Source organism: Thermobia domestica, chromosome 13 (genome assembly GCF_964235325.1).
Source record: "Thermobia domestica chromosome 13, izTheDome1.hap1.1, whole genome shotgun sequence".
Classification (NCBI taxonomy): Eukaryota; Metazoa; Arthropoda; class Insecta; order Zygentoma; family Lepismatidae; genus Thermobia; species Thermobia domestica.
In genome coordinates, this window is record NC_137466.1 from 129,169,290 (window position 1) to 129,189,223 (window position 19,934).

General features: G+C 35.0%; 1 protein-coding gene across 1 annotated transcript in view; it reads right to left on the bottom strand.

The window, feature by feature from the left end:
* Positions 1 to 19,934, bottom strand: part of AsnS (asparagine synthetase) — an 84,524-nt gene that overhangs the window by 39,447 nt on the left and 25,143 nt on the right. Inside the window, exons 2-4 of the mRNA XM_081736453.1 lie at positions 8,371 to 8,498; positions 4,811 to 4,936; positions 1,522 to 1,759 (exon numbers count right to left, since the gene is read on the bottom strand). Coding sequence (XP_081592579.1) covers positions 1,522 to 1,759; positions 4,811 to 4,936; positions 8,371 to 8,496 — 490 coding nt within the window. The 5' untranslated portion in view covers positions 8,497 to 8,498. The remainder of the gene's footprint in view (positions 1 to 1,521; positions 1,760 to 4,810; positions 4,937 to 8,370; positions 8,499 to 19,934) is intronic.

A 19,934-nucleotide genomic window follows, 5' to 3' on the forward strand; every position in this document is an offset into this window, starting at 1 on the left:
ATTTAATCAATTGGCCAAAGGTAATCTGCTTAATAAGAATCTGCTAGCAAATTGTTTTTAAGAGAAACTCAAATTAGGGTACTGGCAGTTATGAATCGATCTTACAAACACCGTGTGCATAGGTTTCTCAAGATTCTTCCGTTTCCTTCCATTTTCTTCATTCTACCATTCCGCTCATTACTATCATTACAGTAGGATACTAATAGACCTAATGAGTGGTGTAGGAGAAATAAATTGCAGCTTAATATTTCTAAATGTTATGCAATGACTTTTACTCTTAATAATAGTAATAAAAAACGTACTATGTTTGAATATGGTATAAGAAATCAGACGTTAAAAAGAAAGGAAATTATAAGAGATCTAGAAATTCGATCTGATATGAATTTGAAGTTTAAACATCATAAAAAATATAATAACTAAGGAAACTTTTAAAATGCTGGGTTTTATTAAGAGGTAAAGTCATTATTTTAAATCTGTATCATCGTTATATTTTTCAATCGAAACTGGAATATGCATCTATAGTTTGAGATCCTTTTTATCAGTGTCAAAACAACAAATAGAGAAAGTTTAAAACAAACTATTAAAATATACTGCTTATAAAATACATTATGTTTCTAATTATGTACTTCTGAAAATATTTACTTTGTTGTTATTTGAAAATAGGAGATTTATAAAGCGATTATTATATCTCAAAAAGACAATTGATAACGAAGAAGATAATATGTTCTTATTAAGCAGATTACTTTTTTGTTGCTCTCGACGAAACCTGAGAGTTAGACATGTTTATTTATATGCCTTGTAAAAGGATAAATATAAACAAACATTCTCCACTGTATAAATTACGTGATGCAGGTAATGGAATGGAGTCTATGGGCTTGGATATATTTCAGTTTGAATTTAAGGTTCTTATGCGTATGTGTTTTCAGTTACTAACTGATAAATTCTAGAATACTTTTGTACGTTATAGGTAGAATGTTGTAATTTTATGTTACTACAAAATTGATACATAACCATCAAAGGATGTTCAATACCAAATATATAACTAGTAGACTAGTTATATATTTGGTATTGAACATCCTTTGGTATTGAACATAACTAGTCTACTAGTTATATATTTGGTATTGAACATCCTTTGATGGTTATGTATCAATTTTGATACTTTGTAATTGCCTCTGGGTATTAAGTACAAATAAATTATTATTATCACTGTCTCCGTTAGCCTCGAGGAATAATCGTAGAATGTTAAAAAAGAAACGAATCGATCTTGAAACTGGATATACCGGTACAAATAAAGCTCTGATTGAATGTTAATATACAGTAGAACATCTTTGTTTCTGCACTTTGTAAGGGCGTTTTGACAACATACTATAAGACACAACATTATGTAATTTACATTATAAGTACAGGCAATAAGACAAAATAAGCTGTAAACTTAAGATCTTTTGCTGAAAGTTTCTTTCCAATAAAAAAAAAAAAAAAGCACAATCGTGACATCTTTTCAATTAATGATTATAACATTACCTTTTGCTTCCGAACAAACTCCTAGAACACCATTGTCACTGAGAAGTCGAAAGACAGGTCTTATTCCGAAAGGATCTCTTCCAACATATACACGATGCTTGTTGGTGTCAACAAGACAAAACCCAAACACGCCGTCCAAGTTGCTTATACATTTTTCTATACCAAATGTACCATACATGTGAATGATGCATTCGACGTCACAGTGGGTCTCGTAATCAAATTTAAATTCGTCCTTTAACTGAAATTAAATAGATAAATAATATGAATTTTGTTAGTAAATATAATAATTTATACAGTATACTAAAATATTGTTATCTAAATTAACTAACTCATTTAATGGCCTAATGAACCCAAAGGTACATCGTCGGAGAAACAAAATCTCTCCACTAAGTCAATCCGCTCTGGATTGTTACATTACCCACCTCACTACGATTCAGCTTTATATTATCCTCCTACCATCTTCTTGTATTTCCAAAGTTCTCATTCCCTAGGCTTCCCACCACAGAACTCCATGCATTCAGTGATAGTACCTATGTAAGCGATGTTTCTGGCCTATCTTTGACGTGATGACGATTGTTATCCCTATATTTGATTACATGTGTCTATTGTTAAATCCAAAATTCTGTAACTTTCTAAATTCAGAAGTTTGTTAAATCTTTGCGTTCTAAAATTATTTTTCGAAATTCCGTTTTGGAAAATTATTTATTTTGAACTAACAAGTCACTGCCTATATTTGACAGCATAAAGCATAGGACTACCTAGCGAACAGAAATTAACTTGAGAGCAACCCTCAAGGTATTTTCAAGGTCAAAACGTTCCAGCGGTCAGAAGTAAATGATAATCGTATAAGTGTGCTGGAATTTTGTTCCGTCTTAAGTTAAAACATACAATTTCGTAGTTTTTAAAGGAATGCAAATGTGTGAAGCGAACTTACTATTCACAGGTGTCAGACAAACTGTCAAAAATTGAAAAAATAAATATTGTTATCGATTTACATAGTACACTTTCAATCAGATCAAATGATAGGCAATGACTAAAAGAGTTATCATATACAACGAGAAACGCGTTGCGTGTACACGTATAAACAGGAGTTCATTGCGGAACCTACAAAGTCGTAGCCCCTGACGATGACCGAACTTTATGTATGTTCTATAAGCAGATAATGTCAGTACCTATAAAATCAAAATGACCTTTTAAATTAGAATTTCTACTCGAAATTTACATAACAAAAGTCATTCGTGAGAACTAATATAATTTTGTTCATGGATGTTTATTCTTATTTTTAAAAACATAGCCGCCCACCTAATTTTGAAAATTCTGTTCTCACATTTGCAAAATGATTTGTTTCGAGGCTGATTTTCTTTATGTTTTTAGACTTTTCTTGCAAGTCTCGCCATAAAATTTACGTTTATGGTTGTGGGTGAATGCAAAACTAGTTAAAATCAAGTACAGTACCGGTACATTAATAGGCAAGAGATAGTTTAAATTTTCTATATTCAAAACGTTAAGTTTAGCCAACTACATATACCTTGTACAAACTAATCTTATTAAAAAATGCATAACACAAAGTCGAGCATTTAATTGAAAATATGTAAACAAATATAAAGTTTTTACATGCAGTTTTTTGTAACTGTGTACAACTTTATGATGATACTGTATTAGCATTCAAACCACATAAACCTCTTTTTGTTTTTAAATTTTATACATATAGACCTATTTCAAATCGCGACATAATTCTTTTTCTGAAAAGTATAATTACGAAAATGTAAATGAGGAAAGATACTGATCGCTCCGCGTCACCCGAATTGGCGTATGGAGTCAGCCAATAAGCTCACTGTGTACTGTTACCAAACCTTCCGTGACGAATCTAATCATTCATAATTGTCCACAAATACAAACAAAATCAATTATGAATGATTAGATTCCTCCCTGAAGGTTTAGTAACAGTGCACTGCGAGCTTATTGGCTAATGCCATACGCCAATTCGGGTGACGCGGATTATGCATATGTATTCACATAAAAAAGCTAACAATGTAATTAATATACCACAAATGAATGGATTGCAGTTTACGTACCTGTTGTCAGCATCGAGACTATATGAGGACTATATGGATTTACAGCTTAACATGGGATCTGAAGTACATAAACTCCCGTCAGGAATCGAAACCCAGATCTCATGTGCAGAGATGCATATGCTAACTACATACCCACGAGTAAGTTATATTATCATAAAGAATAATAACACTTATTACAGAGTAGAACGAATTTATGCCCTAGCTTTTAAATTACTTAAGAGGGTTATGGAGGATTCGTGTCCTGCCCTTCATTGAACACAAGTGTCTCGTGTTTTTATTTCACCCTTAATTTCGTTACTTACGCGTTTTTCAACATCTGTCTTAGTCTACAAAATGTAAGCATGGGACTCGGAACTCAATGAAACAAACAGTAAATTTATTGCGCAATAAGATTATTTGACGTTCTCGCAACCCCTATTCAGCTTTACTTCTTATTGATAAGGAAGTAGCTATGGCCTTGTGTGCGCCTATCTACTCTGGAAACACTAGTTATGCAGTAGCATCTATGGTCTATAAAGCATAACAACTGTGTCTTTATTGGTATTAACAAATACTCAAATATTGTAATTGAACGGGAAAACATCAATAAATCTACAACCAGTGTTTCTTCCAGACACATTTTTGAGAGAGCACTGATCCCCGAAGCTCTGGGTGCCTCCCCGGAGAAAACCAAAATTACACCTCTATAATATAGTATAGACCTCTATACCTCTATAATATAGTATAGTATAGTATAAACAGTATAGTACCAGCAGTGCTCCCCCGGAATATTAAGTGTGCCCCCCGGAACATTGTTTCCGAAAGAAACACTGTCTACAACAGACCTTGTGTTAAACTTTAGAATGTATTTTTCGTACTATTAAGAACCATAACAGCATTAGATCATAAAATAATACCTTAAATCAATGATTTCCACGTCCCTTTGATTGGCGACACCCTTCCAAGACAGCGTGCCACACTTAGGTTACGCACGGTAAGTTTTCAAAATTGATTTTAACTTACTTTATATTACTAAAAGTTTCATGGTATAAGTAACGTATCTTATATACAGTGTACTCTTATAGGCCTCTTGCACAACATAGAGTTTATTTTTAAATTCTAAAATTTTGCAACAGACCTGTTGCGAATCACTGCCTTAAATGAAGGAAGTTACTTACTTTGAACAGAAAGGGGGAAAAATGTACATTTTTATTTTAAATAGAAAAGAAACTTACTCTCATACAGTTGTAAATTTCTCCATTGCATAGTAATGTGATGTGTGGATACTGTCTTAACCTCATAGGTTGCATACCATACACTGAATCCACAATAATTAGCCGATGGAAACCAACGCAGCAATGCTGAAAGTATAGTGAATTCCAAATTATTTTACACTTTCCTCTCAAGGCTTAATGCATATTACTTATTTACTATTTTTTAATCATATTTTTCTACAAGTATGTATCAAACTTTATGTAGTGTTTCAACGAGAGTAGATTTGGGGCTGTCTCGTCTCGAGAAAGTGCTATCTCGTCTCGAAAAGTATGGGGTCTATTGTTTCGTATTTCATGTCACAAAAATGGTGTTTTGTCTCGTCTCGTGAGCAACACTAATTATAAGCAACGAAACAAGCATACATAGTAAGAAGTACATTCTAGGAATTTTATAAAATGCTTCTCAGAATCTCGTATGAAAATTTCACTTAATTTGAGTTGATAAAAATATCAAAACTATGATTTTTTAAAATAATATTGTATAGTGAGCTTTTAATACTTGGTAATAAATTTAACATTGTATAGTATTCGGGTTGTTCAAGTCTTCACGTTAATGTTATCATACAAACAATAGTTTAACATTTTAAATCAAAGCTCCAATCTGATATGTACATTTTTAAATATATTTTAAAGTGAATAGTTTTTGATCTTGGTAATAATACATTCACGACTTCTACAATAGAATTCATTATTACACAGAACTTAATGGGTTAGACAGGCCTCCCAGCAGGACATGGAAAAAATATAGGACAGTTTGGCTTATACAATAAAATATTATGCTCTGAAACACACACACACACACACACGCAAGCACGCACGCACGCATACACACACACACACAATGTATTGTAAGAAAAGGCAGGCCATCCTTTACTCCAATGGACAACTGGAAACAAGATTTAGATTAATACAGAATAAGAGCATATAAAACATTCTAAACTAACAAAGAAACCGATTCAAGTGTGATACGAAATTGCGGACGAGTTTAGGCACAAACGAAATGTTTTTGTGTACAATTAAACCCATTAGAGGGGAAAACCATCGAACTCAACCGTTCCGGAGATATAGAGGTAAGGAGAAAGAAGGTGCTCTGATATTTTGTGGATTTTCGGCTGTGTTGCGAGTGAATATGTTTGAAAATTGCATTGAAACGTTAAGAAAGATGGATCAGAGCGAATAAAAGTGGTGTTGAATGATGAGGTGAGTGACGTAGCTTTTACCTGGGGCCGTATAAGGAAGGGGCTATGAGGAATAACAAACGCCATTGACACGAAGAACAAAATTATCCTATGATATTACTTGCTAATATATCATGTTTTTAGTTCGTAGAAAATGAGAAAAGGTGATATGAAAATGTATTAATTATATTGCCAAAGGATCTGAGACATTATTATGTGAATAAAGATACAAGGCCATATTCTGTGCAAAAGCGCAATAGAAAAGCAAATCAAATAATATGAAACATAAACACATATTGTTGCAAACGTAAGTACGACAGTGTGTAGTTGTGTGAAACATATTAAAACGCAAAGTATGAATTAATAAACAAAAATAGTATATTCTACTTAAAAAACGAAAACCTGTACACCTTATATACCGGTACTGTATATCACATACAGTTCCGAACGGTTAATAATTGTAGAAATTATAAATGTTTGGAAAGTTCGGACGGCTACCATTTTTTTACATTTTTCATCCTATTTGACTGATGATGCTTTTATTCGATTCAGCGTACCAAGAAACCTATACACAGACACTTTACACGCATATTTTAGGCAACAATGGAACTCCGGTATTTTCGCCTCCCTTCTCCAAAACATTTTTCCCCTAGAATTTTTATGGACTCTCTGTTGTGTAACCCTCATGTTTAAGGCGACGCGACGTATTACTACAGTTTCGTGGATGAAGGAATTCTTCATTTTAAAAAGTCTCTTTTACTTGTATTATTGCTACATATTCAAAAATTCGCAAAATATCGGAGCACCAGCCTTCTCCCTATTCCTCTATATCTCCGGAACGGTTGAGATCAGGGTGTTTTCCCTCTAATGGGTTTAATTGTACACAAAAACACTTCGTTTGCGCATAAACTCGTCCACAATTTTTTTGTCACACTTGAATCGGTTTCCTTGTTAGTAGACCTGCTGTATTGTTTTGGAAGAAAGAAACTGATTGAAATAAATGACTAGATATACTAACTAACTGGTTCATATTAGCTTTGCTACCTAAATAGCTTGAACTTTAAAAAATCACTGAACAAAGCAACGTTTATTATTAAAAAAAAATAATAACTGTGTAATGAAATATTTGAATATAATTAAACATTGAATTATTTGATCAACGTATTTCCCTCTAAAATAAATAATGTAACAGCATTTCATTCTTTACAGCCCTGCAAATTATATATACACATTTCTAACAACTGTTACAGAACATAAATTTCAGGATATTTCCACTTCATAAATAATTTCCAGGACATTTCCGGGATTTTCACCATTTTTCTGCTTTCCATGACTTTTTCAGGACGTTTCCACGAAACACTTATTACCAAATTTTCCAAGACACGTGGGAACCCTTATATTATGCACAGCAATATTGGAATACGTTGGTATATATTGGTGAATAAAAACACACCTCTATGCCTGGTTAATACTGTTGCATACACTGCTGAAAGAAAATGCTAACACAGCTTACGTTATAAGAGACTGGAGCGTGGCAAGGTTTCTCCGCTAAGCTTTATTGCGAAGGAATAAGCACACTGGAAACACAGGAAAAAAAGTGGACATGGGAGGATACGAAAGATTGAAGTTCCAAATATAATAGTGAGGATTAGTGACTAGTCCCTTAAAAAATACTATGACTTATTTAGCATATTGCTAATATGGAGCAATTTAAATCATCATTGGAAATATCCTTGACTTGTATTTTTAATAATTCAAACAGTGAAAAATATAGGAAATATAGGGCAAGATTAAAATATAGGACATATGTAGGACAAATATACACAAATTTCCAAAATATAGGAAAAAATAGGAAAATAGGACAGCTGGGTGCCCTGGTTAGGATTCTAATATTCCAATTGTGTTATAGAAAAGACAAAACTTTAATTATCCAAGTAGAGTCAATTACTTAAAATTAAATATTTGATATTTGTTTTGAATGATTACATATCTATAATGTAGTAATGACGACGCCAAAGGGGGTCAAGGGGCGAGCGTACTCCGGTGGTTGTCTGAACTCACGACTACTCCTCGTGGTCATGTTGTATTTTTAAGTTTAGGTAATTTAAAAATATCCCTTTCGGAATACAAAAGGATATTTCTCCCCAAACTTCATTTGCCGCTTAGTTGTCCCCATAGAACCTACGGCTGGCGTCGTCACTGTAACGTAGCACTTAAAAATAATTTTTCACATGCTAATGCTTAATTGTAAAAATGAGATTACAATACCACTTAATCTTAATGAAAAGGAAAAAATCATTTTAGAATTTTTTTCTTACTGAATGAAAAGAAAATATAAATTACCTGATACCTGTGATCTGATTCTATTCTCCATGCGTCTGGTCCTCTATGCCTGATTCTACTAAAGGAATCATTGCAGTGTACTGTGTTGTTTGTGTCAACACCAAAGATTGCCCAAATTCCACACATTTCTGAAAAATATAATTGAACTTTTATTTAATTTGCTAATAACTTGTTATAATATATAATTTAACACAAAAGTACAAATAGTGCAGATTGAAACAGGAACAACTTGAGAAAAAGAAAAACTGTTCTTCATACATTATGAATCCACACTGAATTAGAAAGTGACATCCTATGTAAATAAGGCCAGGCACGTAGCCAAGGGGGAGGTGTCCGGGGGGTCCGGACCTCCGCTTCGAGACCAGAAATGGAAAAAAAATAAGTAAGGATGAAAAATGAAATGTGAAAAAGAAGGATCGCGTTAAAAAAAATAAAAAATCAGGAAGCTTTTGGTTACTTTTTCTTATGAGGAGATTTGTATTACTTGAAATACATGGTAGCGAGGTGAGCGAGATATCCTGGAAGAGTCAGGGAATTTGAAATTTCTAGTAGTTACGGAATTCTCAGAATTTCTAGAAGAGTTACGAAATTCTCAGACTTTCTGCTACTAGTCAGGGAGGGGTATTTCAAGGGAAATTTGAAGCTTCCGAAAGTATAGTACCGCTGTGTAACAATGTGGACATTTTTTTATCATAAATTTTCGTCATCGCATCCTTGCAGTATCAAACATGTTACTTCAAAAACAATCTTCTACTGCTCCTTTAACCTGTCATTGGAACAGACAGTAGTTGACGGAATAATAAAAACAAAAATTTATATGGAAAGAAAGTTCTGTTAACATTTGATTCAACAGAGAAAGGAACGCAGATATTGTAAAATATTTTACAAGACATTATTGAGTATGTACTTTTTATAATAGTGAATATGTACTTCTTATAGTAGTTGGGGTTATAATGAAAGGAAAATTGTTATATTTGAATGAACAGAGGAGTGATGTAAATATTGTAAAATCTTTTTCAGCACTTTTTTTATTATTATTTTACTCGAGATTTCTCATAGTTTGTTATTAAAATAGATCTAATTACCAGCATATCCTCATTTTTTGTGCTAACAAACCAATATATGTTGATAGTAAAGTAGTTTACATTGATCGAGCTCGTGGGCATTTAGAATTTCATGTCACGCCCCACCCCCTTCCCCGTTACGAAATCCTGGCTGAACGAACCAATATATGTTCCAGTAAAATAGTTTAGAATGATAGAGCCGCTGCTGTGATGACAACAGTATTTCATGTCACGGACCCCCCCCCCCTTCACGAAATCCTGGCTACGTGCCTGATAAGGCTTACCTTGAAATTATTCGTTTTATAGAGAAACGTTTGGGCTTTATACGCTACTACAATCTCATGAATTATTTTTGTTCTATCCTTAGATTCGTTGAAAATACAAATAAAATATAAATTTGTGAAGTTTTCTTTTGCTAAGTATTTTTCCTAAGTTTTGCTGTAGGATGGGAAGAAATAAGAAGCAATTCTTATACGAATCGAATTTCATAACTTAAAGGGACCCTTTAAGTTCGGGAGAAGGGGAAAATGTCAGCACAGATGTATCTACGGGGCTTTACCGCCGCCATTGCGTAAGTCATCCACTTGAGATTTGTTCCCATACGAGTTCTCGCGTTGCATTGCGTATTGTTACTTTGGACTGGGTGAGACGAAATCTGGAGTTACGAGGGGTGTCAAAAAGTTCGTGCAGTCGCCTAGAGGATGACGAACTACGAACTCCCTCCCTTATAGTTAGATCCTGGTGTTTTAACCATGCAAATTCTCGACTCATTAACACTTTTTTTTTTCAAGTAAATCACTGAAAGTGCGATGACTGACAAGGTTGAAGCATGGAGCGTCATGAAGTTCCTCCATCTTCAGGTGAAATCAGCAAAGCAGATCCATGAAGAGATTAAAGAAGTATAAGAAAATTGAATCAAATGCAAAGTTCTCTGAGGTCCAATGTGTATTGTACTAATTTTAGCGGTCCATACGGGTAATTTGCATATTTATAGGCCTTCATATAACCGGAATTCAATCATACACTACTATAACACTCGAACACAAAATTACTTTTATTTTCTTTAGATGTAACTGAACATGAATGTGGCCATATGCAAAACAAATTGGATCAAGTACTGCTTCTCTGACACATGTTACCCACCCCGACTGCCACCTTGGATCTGCCATATTGGATTCAACTTTCGGTTTTTCAAATGGGAATAAGTGCAAGTGATACATGAAATTCATGTATAATTCTCTCTGAAATTTACTGGAGCAGTGAATTTTACCATACCTTGTACCGTTTAGAAGGTATTGCATGTTAAACGTAGAGATTACTTGCCAGGTTATAGGATATTCCTACGTTCCTTTGGGGAATCCCTCACACACATTTTGCGGAGGTTTGAAACATACATTTTTCAATCGAGCAGGTATGACTTCGAGTGTTATGTTCTAAACTACACTCTCTACGTATTGTTGGTTTAGAATTACAGCCCTCTGAAGTTCATTTTTCCGACGCTTTCGGATCCTTATATCGCCGAAACTAGCCCTCACTTACCAAAATTCCAGAGAGTTTTTTGCTTGTTTCGGTGTCAGCAATCAGCTCCCGAAGTATGTTCAAATACTTTCTTACCACCCTGTATATATATATATATATATATATATATATATATATATATATATATATATATATATATATATATATATATATATATATATATATATATATATATATATATATATAAATAATGCTCTTCCTGCTGGTCTAGTGAGTTGAGTTTATTTTAAGTTTAACGTCTCTTTCAGCAGCGAGGTTATTTCAAACGAGAACTACTGATTAACGTGAGATCCGAACCACATGAGCTCACGCCGAGAATCGAACCCGGGTCTCTTACGCGAAAGGCGCGTACCGAATCGCTTAGCCACGAAGGAGCTCTGCTGGCCTAGTCATTATACCCATTTCCCTTTTAATGTTTTTCATCTGCAAAATGTTCTGATGAAAACCCTCACCTTTTCCATTGCTTATAGCAGCTAATTTTCAGAGAAATAACAAATGGAAATGCAGACAGTGAACGAATTTTAAAATACATATTTCACCCTTGTGCCTCGCAATTTTTCAAGGAAGTTTTGTACCGGTGTTTCATAGTTGTCTTCTCTTACAAGTAAACCTATCGATGTGGAAATCTAGTTTCTTGATCAAACTTGGCAAAGAAGTGTGGAATATCAAGAAACGAGCGTAAGCTAAATTTAAAGTGCTTCCGTCCATAAAGATGGCTGCAGTGGCCGAAAACCTGATTGATCAGAGTAAGCCATAACAACGTGCTACAAGTTTGAAAATTTCATTTTATTTGTGAAACGGGTCACGGAATGAAAAACAAAAACACATTAGCCGACACCGGAAGGAGGTAGACATTTATTCGAGGTATGCTTATCATGGCCGCCATCTTAAAGTCGGCCATCTTGTATCTCGCCCAACTTTTTTTTTTTTTTTTTAATAGGAAGGAGGTCATGTAATATTACAAACTGGGCTAGAATTTTACAAGAAATACAATGGTGAAGTCTATGTTTTCATAAGTTTATATTTGCAAGACATAATGAAATGCATATTGATATGAATTCGTTGGTTCAAAGATTTCCTAACAGCTTTGAGAATAATTCAAGTCAGACAAAACCTAATGTACGCTAGTGAGTGCATCGTAGGTAGCTACTTACGAAAGGTATAATCAGCTTGAAATTATTATCGACTTCAGACAAAAAGAAATGATGAGATGAGACGATCACAAACCTTAAGAAACTGATGGAAGATGGATGGCATATTTTCCATTGGATTATCGAGTTAGAAGATAAACCTTCATAACCGGCCACCTATTCAGTACGCACTATAGTATATATTCGGTTTTCTTGACTTGATTTTTTTAAAAACACAACCACGGGATTTTTCGCAGGAGAGGGCAAAGTTTGTCCTCTGGTTTTGTATTTTTAATATAGCTATAATAAGAGAAAGGATATGCAAAGAAGTCGCACTGAGGCTGATTTATTTGATACCATCTCAGTATGCATGATAGAATCACATGACATAATCAGTAGGAATGCCAGGAACTTGTATTTAGTGGGGTGTTTCAAATAACAGAGGGTGTGCACCCTACACAAACTCAAAGAAAACAATGTATTTACGCCAAGAGAGAGAGTGTGTGTGTGTGTGTGTGTGTGTGTGTGTATAAGGAAATTTGGAGGAGTGTTAGGGATGTTGGGGGTGTGCAAAATACTACCTCGACATAATATCTATTTTTACAACAGAAGTTGTAAACGTAAAAAAATAAATAAACTACTGCAGCATTAAATTCAGAAAATATTAGCTTAATCCCGGAAACTTAATACAAACGATTCATTTAATTGTTAGGAAGAGGCCATATCTCCCTTGTAGAGTCCATGGATGTATTTATATTGCAATATGTTGTGTCGTGTGTACTTGACCACCGAGAGTAACAGGGCAATTTTAACGGTACCACATCTACTTGAGCGGGGGCCCCGCGAGCAGAATGGCATGTATTAATTATGTGTATTAGGAGCAAAATTTAGTCATAGGGACCACAACACACTTGTTTGCTCTGGAGTCAAATATGCTGTCAGAGCCGTAGCTTGGGGGGGATGAGCGGGGCGGTCGCCCCAGGCGCTAATAGCAAGAAGAAAAAAAATGTTGGAAAAGAGCAAACGACGCGGCACCCCGTATGAGTATTGGCGCCCTATTAAATGAATAATGCTGTCGGTTTGCAAGGAAATAAATATGTTAAATAATTTTTTGCTCGCTCTGCTCGCAATTCACGTTTCAATAAGAGTCACAACTTTTTACTTATTACTTTGATTTGTTAATGACAATGTGATATACAAGGTGCCGAGTAATGACTTATTGTATACGCAGGAGCAGTTTCAAAATCGGAAACAGTCAAAATCTGAAATATGTGTTCGGCGTTGTAATCGTGAAGAATTTGCTTAGTTAACCACGCTTTTCTATCCAATCAGATTAACCACGATGGTGAGAGTGAAGGTATGAAAATGAGAGGAGTGAGGAGACACATGAAGCTGCTATTTGAGTGGGAATATTAAAAATGAACGTAAACAAGGGTAATAATAACATTTTCGAACTTGAAGTAGTTGTAGAATAGGGGCTTAAGGGGTCAGAATTTAACCCAACGAATTTCGTCTTTTTCAAAGGCTGATAACTACGAGTAATTTTTCTTTATTCCATTGACATACTGACACACAATCATAGTCATACGTCTTGCAAATAAAATCAGAAAAAATAAACACACTGCTGAATAAGACTGCACTTATTTAATATAAAAACACATTTACACGTGACGTTTCGATCTTCTAGCCAAGATCCTCATCAGACGTACACTGACTCTCTGATTTGGTGACTCACTCCTAGATTTGATGACTCTAACAATGTTTGGTAAAGAGTATAAATTATGCAATTCCTCGTTTTATGAAGTTTCTACCATTGACCATTCCCGTTCCTTTTGGGTCCGATTATTCGTCTAGATATTATTCTCAAATACTTTTAGTCTGCATTCTTCCCTTAAATTAAGTGACCATATTTCGCAACCATACAGAACAACAGGCATGATTATCGTTTTATATATTTTAAGCCTCAAATCCCTCGACAGCATTTGCTGCGACAAAAGATTTTGAATTGAATATTAACACGAATTCCCTGCTTTCAGTTGACACTTATTTTTTTTTCTTGGATATGCTTTTTATCCTAGATACTTGAAAGTATCCACTTTCTCGAAAGCATTATTTGATACTTTGACGCATTCATAATTTGCAGTATTTATTTATTTATTTATTTAGAAAACAACACAACAGGCTTAATGCCTAATTATAGTGTCGTATAATACATACATATACATATATACTTTTACCCGTACAATTAATCAATGCACTTCGAGTGTCAGGTACTCGGTAATAATCCTATTTCTAAATACATATTCTGACATACTGAATATATCTAATACATCAGTTTTATGACTTAACTAGCAGCGTTCACCCCGCTTCGCTGCGGTCACCCCGGAACGCAATAAACTTTGTTACTTAGATAATTTTTACTTTTTCGCTTTCAAGTGATATGATAAAAACCATAGAAGATTGCACTAATGTTAACATTATATCGCCTGTCATTTATGTTAACCCGCCCCGCTTCGCTGCGGTCACCCCAACCCGCCCCGCTTCGCTGCGGTCATCCCGGAACGCAATAAACTTTGTTACTTAGATAATTTTTACTTTTTCGCTTTCAAGTGATTTATAGCGCCTGTCAGTTATGTTAACCCGCCGAGTCACAGGGTCATGCGGGTTGCATATAAATACGTTTATTTTTATACCTATGATGAACTAATAACAAAGGATTTGTACGTATGGACACCTGAATGGTCAATTATCTCAAGACACTGGTAATTGAAAATTAAAGTGATATGATAAAAAACATCTAGGGTCCACATCCTAACAACCCCCCAAAAATGAAAGAAATCGGTTCAGCCGTATTAGCGTGATGAGCGGACAAAGGATTTTTTGTACGTATTGACACCTGATTGGTCAATTATCTCAAGACACTGGTAATTGAAAATTAAAGTGATATGATAAAAACCATCTAGGGTCCAAATCCTAACAACCCCCCAAAAATGAAAGAAATCGGTTCAGCCGTATTAGCGTGATGAGCGGACAAAGGATTTTGTGCGTTCTCTTTTATATATATAGATTCATTGTAGGAGTCACACATTCTCCACAGCGGAGATTTATTGAGAATATTTGTTCGTGCCCTTTCACAGAAAAATATACCAGTATTCCCTGGTCTTGCTCTGCCTGTTGGAACGCTCAGATATATTTTCGTGAGTAGCTCTGGACAGTCAATTTTATTATTTAATACTTTATATAAAAATAGTAAATCAAACATCTTTCGTCGATTCGTCAACGTTAGGAAATTCAAACTCCTTACTAAGTCCACGTAGGGAATCTGTTTGGGATAGAAAGCTGTTTTCTTGTACGTAAGCATTTTTAAAAATTTAAATTGTATGTTTTCTATCGCTTGTAAGTATTTATTTACATTCGGTGTCCAAATAACGCACGCATATTCTAATCGGGACCTTACGTACAAATTATAAAGTTTAATGAATGTAGACTCGTTTCTAAACTCTTTACCCATTCTATAGATAAAACCGAGGTTTCTGAATGCAGCGTTAGAGATTGCATCAATGTGATGAGAGAAGGTCAATTTTGAATCAAAAATTACTCCTAAATCTTTAACTGAATTTGGTTTACACAGAGATATGCCATTAATTATATACAGATGATTGATGGGATTTTCTTTCCTTGAGAACGATAAAGACTTGCATTTAGAGATATTCAATGAAAGTTTGTTTTTGGCACACCATTGCCCAACACCCTGTAAATCCTGCTCGAGTTGTGTGCAGTCATCTATTGTGTTTATTTTAGAATATCATTTGAGATCATCAGCAAACAACAGAAAGTGAGAGTTTTTAACATAGGTTGAGATATCATTAATTACAAGAAGAAATAATAGCGGACCTAAATGGGATCCTTGAGGAACACCTGATAATGTGGTAAATTTCATGGTAATATATCCCTTGTAAGAGACAGCTTGCTCTCGATCGCACAAGTAGGAAGCGAAGTACTCTATTGCTCGTTTAGAAAAATTGAAAGATACCAATTTCTGTAGTAGCACGTCATGGTCAACTCTGTCGAAAGCCTTACTGAAATCCGTATAAATGACGTCCACTTGACCGCATTTGTCTAACTCTCTTGCTATGTAATCCGTTATTATTGCTAGATTGGTTGTTGTGGATTTATTCCTTAAAAATCCGTGTTGATGTTCAGATATGACAGGCTTAACATGGTTTAAAATTCTGTTGTATAATATGGTTTCAAGAACTTTTGCAAAGGGAGATAGGATGGCTACGGGTCTGAAGTTCTCTATCTCATTCCTGTTTCCAGATTTAGGAATAGGGCAAATGAGACCTTCTTTCCATTTATTCGGAAATATATTGGTTTTAATGGACATATTAAAGATAATGTGGAGTGGATGCTTGAATATATCTAAACAGCCCTTCACCACATACGGTGGAATGTCATCTATACTACAAGATGTTTTGGGTTTCAGCGCTTTAATAGCCTGCTCAATTTCTTCTAATTCTAATTCCTTTATATGAAAGGTGTCTAATATACTACATTCCGAATTATTTGTTATTAGATAATCTGTGTCGTATTTAGCGGGTACACTACTATATACCGACTGAAAATAATGCGCGAATGCCTCAGAAATCTCTTTGTTATGTTTTAATTCGTTACCATTATATGTTAGAGAATCTGACGAAAGATGCTTGGTTTTACTTTTAATAAAATACCAGAACTGCCGTGGGTCTTTTTCTACAGTAAATTCAGAATGTGAAATAAATGCCTTGTACGCTCTCGAAATTTCTGATTTAATTTCTTTTCGTAGTTTCAGGAACTGTTCACGATGGTATGAAATACTATTTAGCCCCTCTTTCCACTTTTTACGATGGTAAGATTTCCGTTTGATTTTTTTGATTATATCATAGGTAAACCAGCACGGATAACTGGCATTGACGTGCTTTTTAGCAGGGACGCATCGGCTGAATACGTTATAAATCATTTCGTAGAATTTTGAAACAGTACAATTAACATCATCATTTTGAGAAAGGCAATCCCAAGATAAGTTTGACAATTCTATATATAATTTTGTGAAATCAGCCCTTTTAAAGTTGAAACCAGTTACTTTAGGAACTTGCTTTAATTTAGTAATATGATTAAGAGTTAAAGACACTAGGATTGCTGGGTGATGTCTATCCTCTCGAACAAGTGGATACTCTTTAGAAACAACTACATCTTTGATATTAGAAAGTACTAGGTCTAATGTGCGGCCATTTGTGTTTTGTATGTCGTTGAATGATGATAAATTGTATAAGGACATAAAGTTATACACATCTTTACACTTGGTTGTTGAGGACATAAGATCAAAACAAGAATTTGTAATTTCTGCAATATTAAAATCTCCGATGCAGAGAATTGTGCTTCCTGGTGGACAGTTACTCTCGATAAATTGATAAAACAGGGGCGTCATTTAGGGGGGGCAGGAGGGGGCAATTGCCCCCCCAAGAGTTTGAGGAATACATATTCTTTACTAGATTGTCTACTAATATACTAATAATAGATATAATATTAATAGATACTATATATTAATAATAGATTATAATTGATAATAATTAATAATAATTAATAGATTATTAATAATATATTAATAATATTAATAATAGATTAATATACTAATAATAGATATAATATAGATATAGATTGTCTACTAATATACTAGTACAAAACGCGAAAGTCTTATGTCGGTGGTCTCTTGCCCCCCCCCCCAAGCGAAGTCCGAAATGACGCCCCTGTGATAAAACTCTTCGTAAGTTTTTAAATTTGAATCCGGTGGAATATAAATGGCACAGACAAATATCCCAGCGAACTTCAACGTATTTAGTTTTTTCCCCTACATTTAATTCTAAACCTGCAAGCGTTTAATAAGACCTCTGCATTTTATTATATTGTTCTATTTTCTCCTATCAGATTTATATTATCAGCATACGCCGTAACGTGATGAATACTATTTAGGACTATTTAGCTCTCGACCCTGGTCCCTATTTTCCTTATAATAAAGTTGAACAATAATGTGTGAGTTTGATTGTGTGTTCTTCCATCTGGTGAGGTCAATGTGTATTTATGAATTTCGCGATGTGGGAATTTTGTATTCTTCACGATAAGGTATTTGGATGTTGCGAAGGTCACGATTCTAACGCCGTTGTCATTACTTTTGTTATGCAGACTTTCTTTCCCTTTCGCGTTGAAATCCCCTAATAGAATTTTCATATGGTATCGCGGGAATTGGACAAATACCCGTTCTACTATTTCTTCGTAAACACTATCGTCATCCATATCTTCCGTTGGAGCATGCACATTTAAAACAATAATATCACACCACTAACCCTTAAGAGTAATAAAAGAAAATCTATCATTAATGTATTCAACCCGTTTAATTGCTAGTATTAAACGAATCGAAATTAAAATGCTATTTGTGTGGTCATATGCAGAATAAAGTCACGAAAGTTTACAATTATTACTAAAAGTTAATGTTGTCACCTATTTCGAACATTTTGAAAGCACATAGTTTCTAATGTATTGAAATTCCATTTCTTATCGATAGTATGAAACGTAAATAGCTGTAAATTTTCATAACTGTTCTCCAAGTGGATTTGTATACAACAAAAGGTAATTTTGTGAAGTTTTTGTCCAAAAAAGCCTCTTGAAAACATAAAACATGAAAAGACTTTTGAAATGAAATGAAATGAAATCTTTGTTTAACGTCCCACGGTTATGCCGGTTAGGCTAAAGGAGACGGTGATAATGAGAGATGAGTGAAATGGTGGAATGAAGAAAGTGGGAGGAAACGGGAGAACCCCGAGAAAACCCACGAGCACGGTGTTTGTCCACCACAAAGTTCACACGGCGCGAGCTGGGATCGAACCAGGGACCCCAAGCACCGGAGGTGAACGCTCTACCACTGAGCCACCGCGCCCCCCGAAAAGACTTTTGAAAACATGAACATGAATTGTTTGTAAAAGAATACATGATCGATTTTGGGCGTTTCAATAATCTGTCCAAGCAGCTTGATAAAACCTCAGCATAGCATAACAACAAAAGCTGCTTCTCTTATATTCAAACAAAACAAAAAAAAAGAAAGAAAAAGAAAAGAAAAGAAAAGAAAAAAGAAAAAGTTTGGTATGGTGAATGTAGAGGACGCCGAATTCTACTTCGTCCCGGTCACCGAAATCTCTAGCTACGGCTCTGTATGCTGTTAAAACGGCACTGGAGAGTAGATTAAACTGGACAGTAGAGTAGACAGCACTAGCGCGGCCCCCCTTAGGCGTGGTCCCGATTGGGAACAATCGGTCCAATAGGCTTAAGGCTGACCCTGTTTATAAATAGGCAAATTATCTTATGGGCCGCTAGAATTAGTACAATACACATTGGGCCGCGGCGAAATTTGCATTTGAATCAATTTTACACGAATCCCGAGGGGACACTTTGCGAATGTACCTTGTCAGAGGACGGCAGTTTGACAGTAGAGATGACGTCATTTCTGAGGATGAACTGTGGTTTCAACGCCAAACTGCAGGCTTTTACAAAACAGGCCTATGGAAAGTGAAGAACTGCTGGCAAAAATGTGTCGCAGGGCACGGTAACTATGTAGACAAGGACTAATACCATCATGGTGTCAGAGTTCTCGGGAATGATTTTCTTCTAGGTAATTGCGCGAACTTTTTGATACTTCCTCGTATATTCATATTGCTACCAACATGACTGCGATATCCTCTCTGCTCTCATCGCTGGTCTAGTGGGTAACGCGTGCGCCTGTGGTATACATCGTCCAGAGATC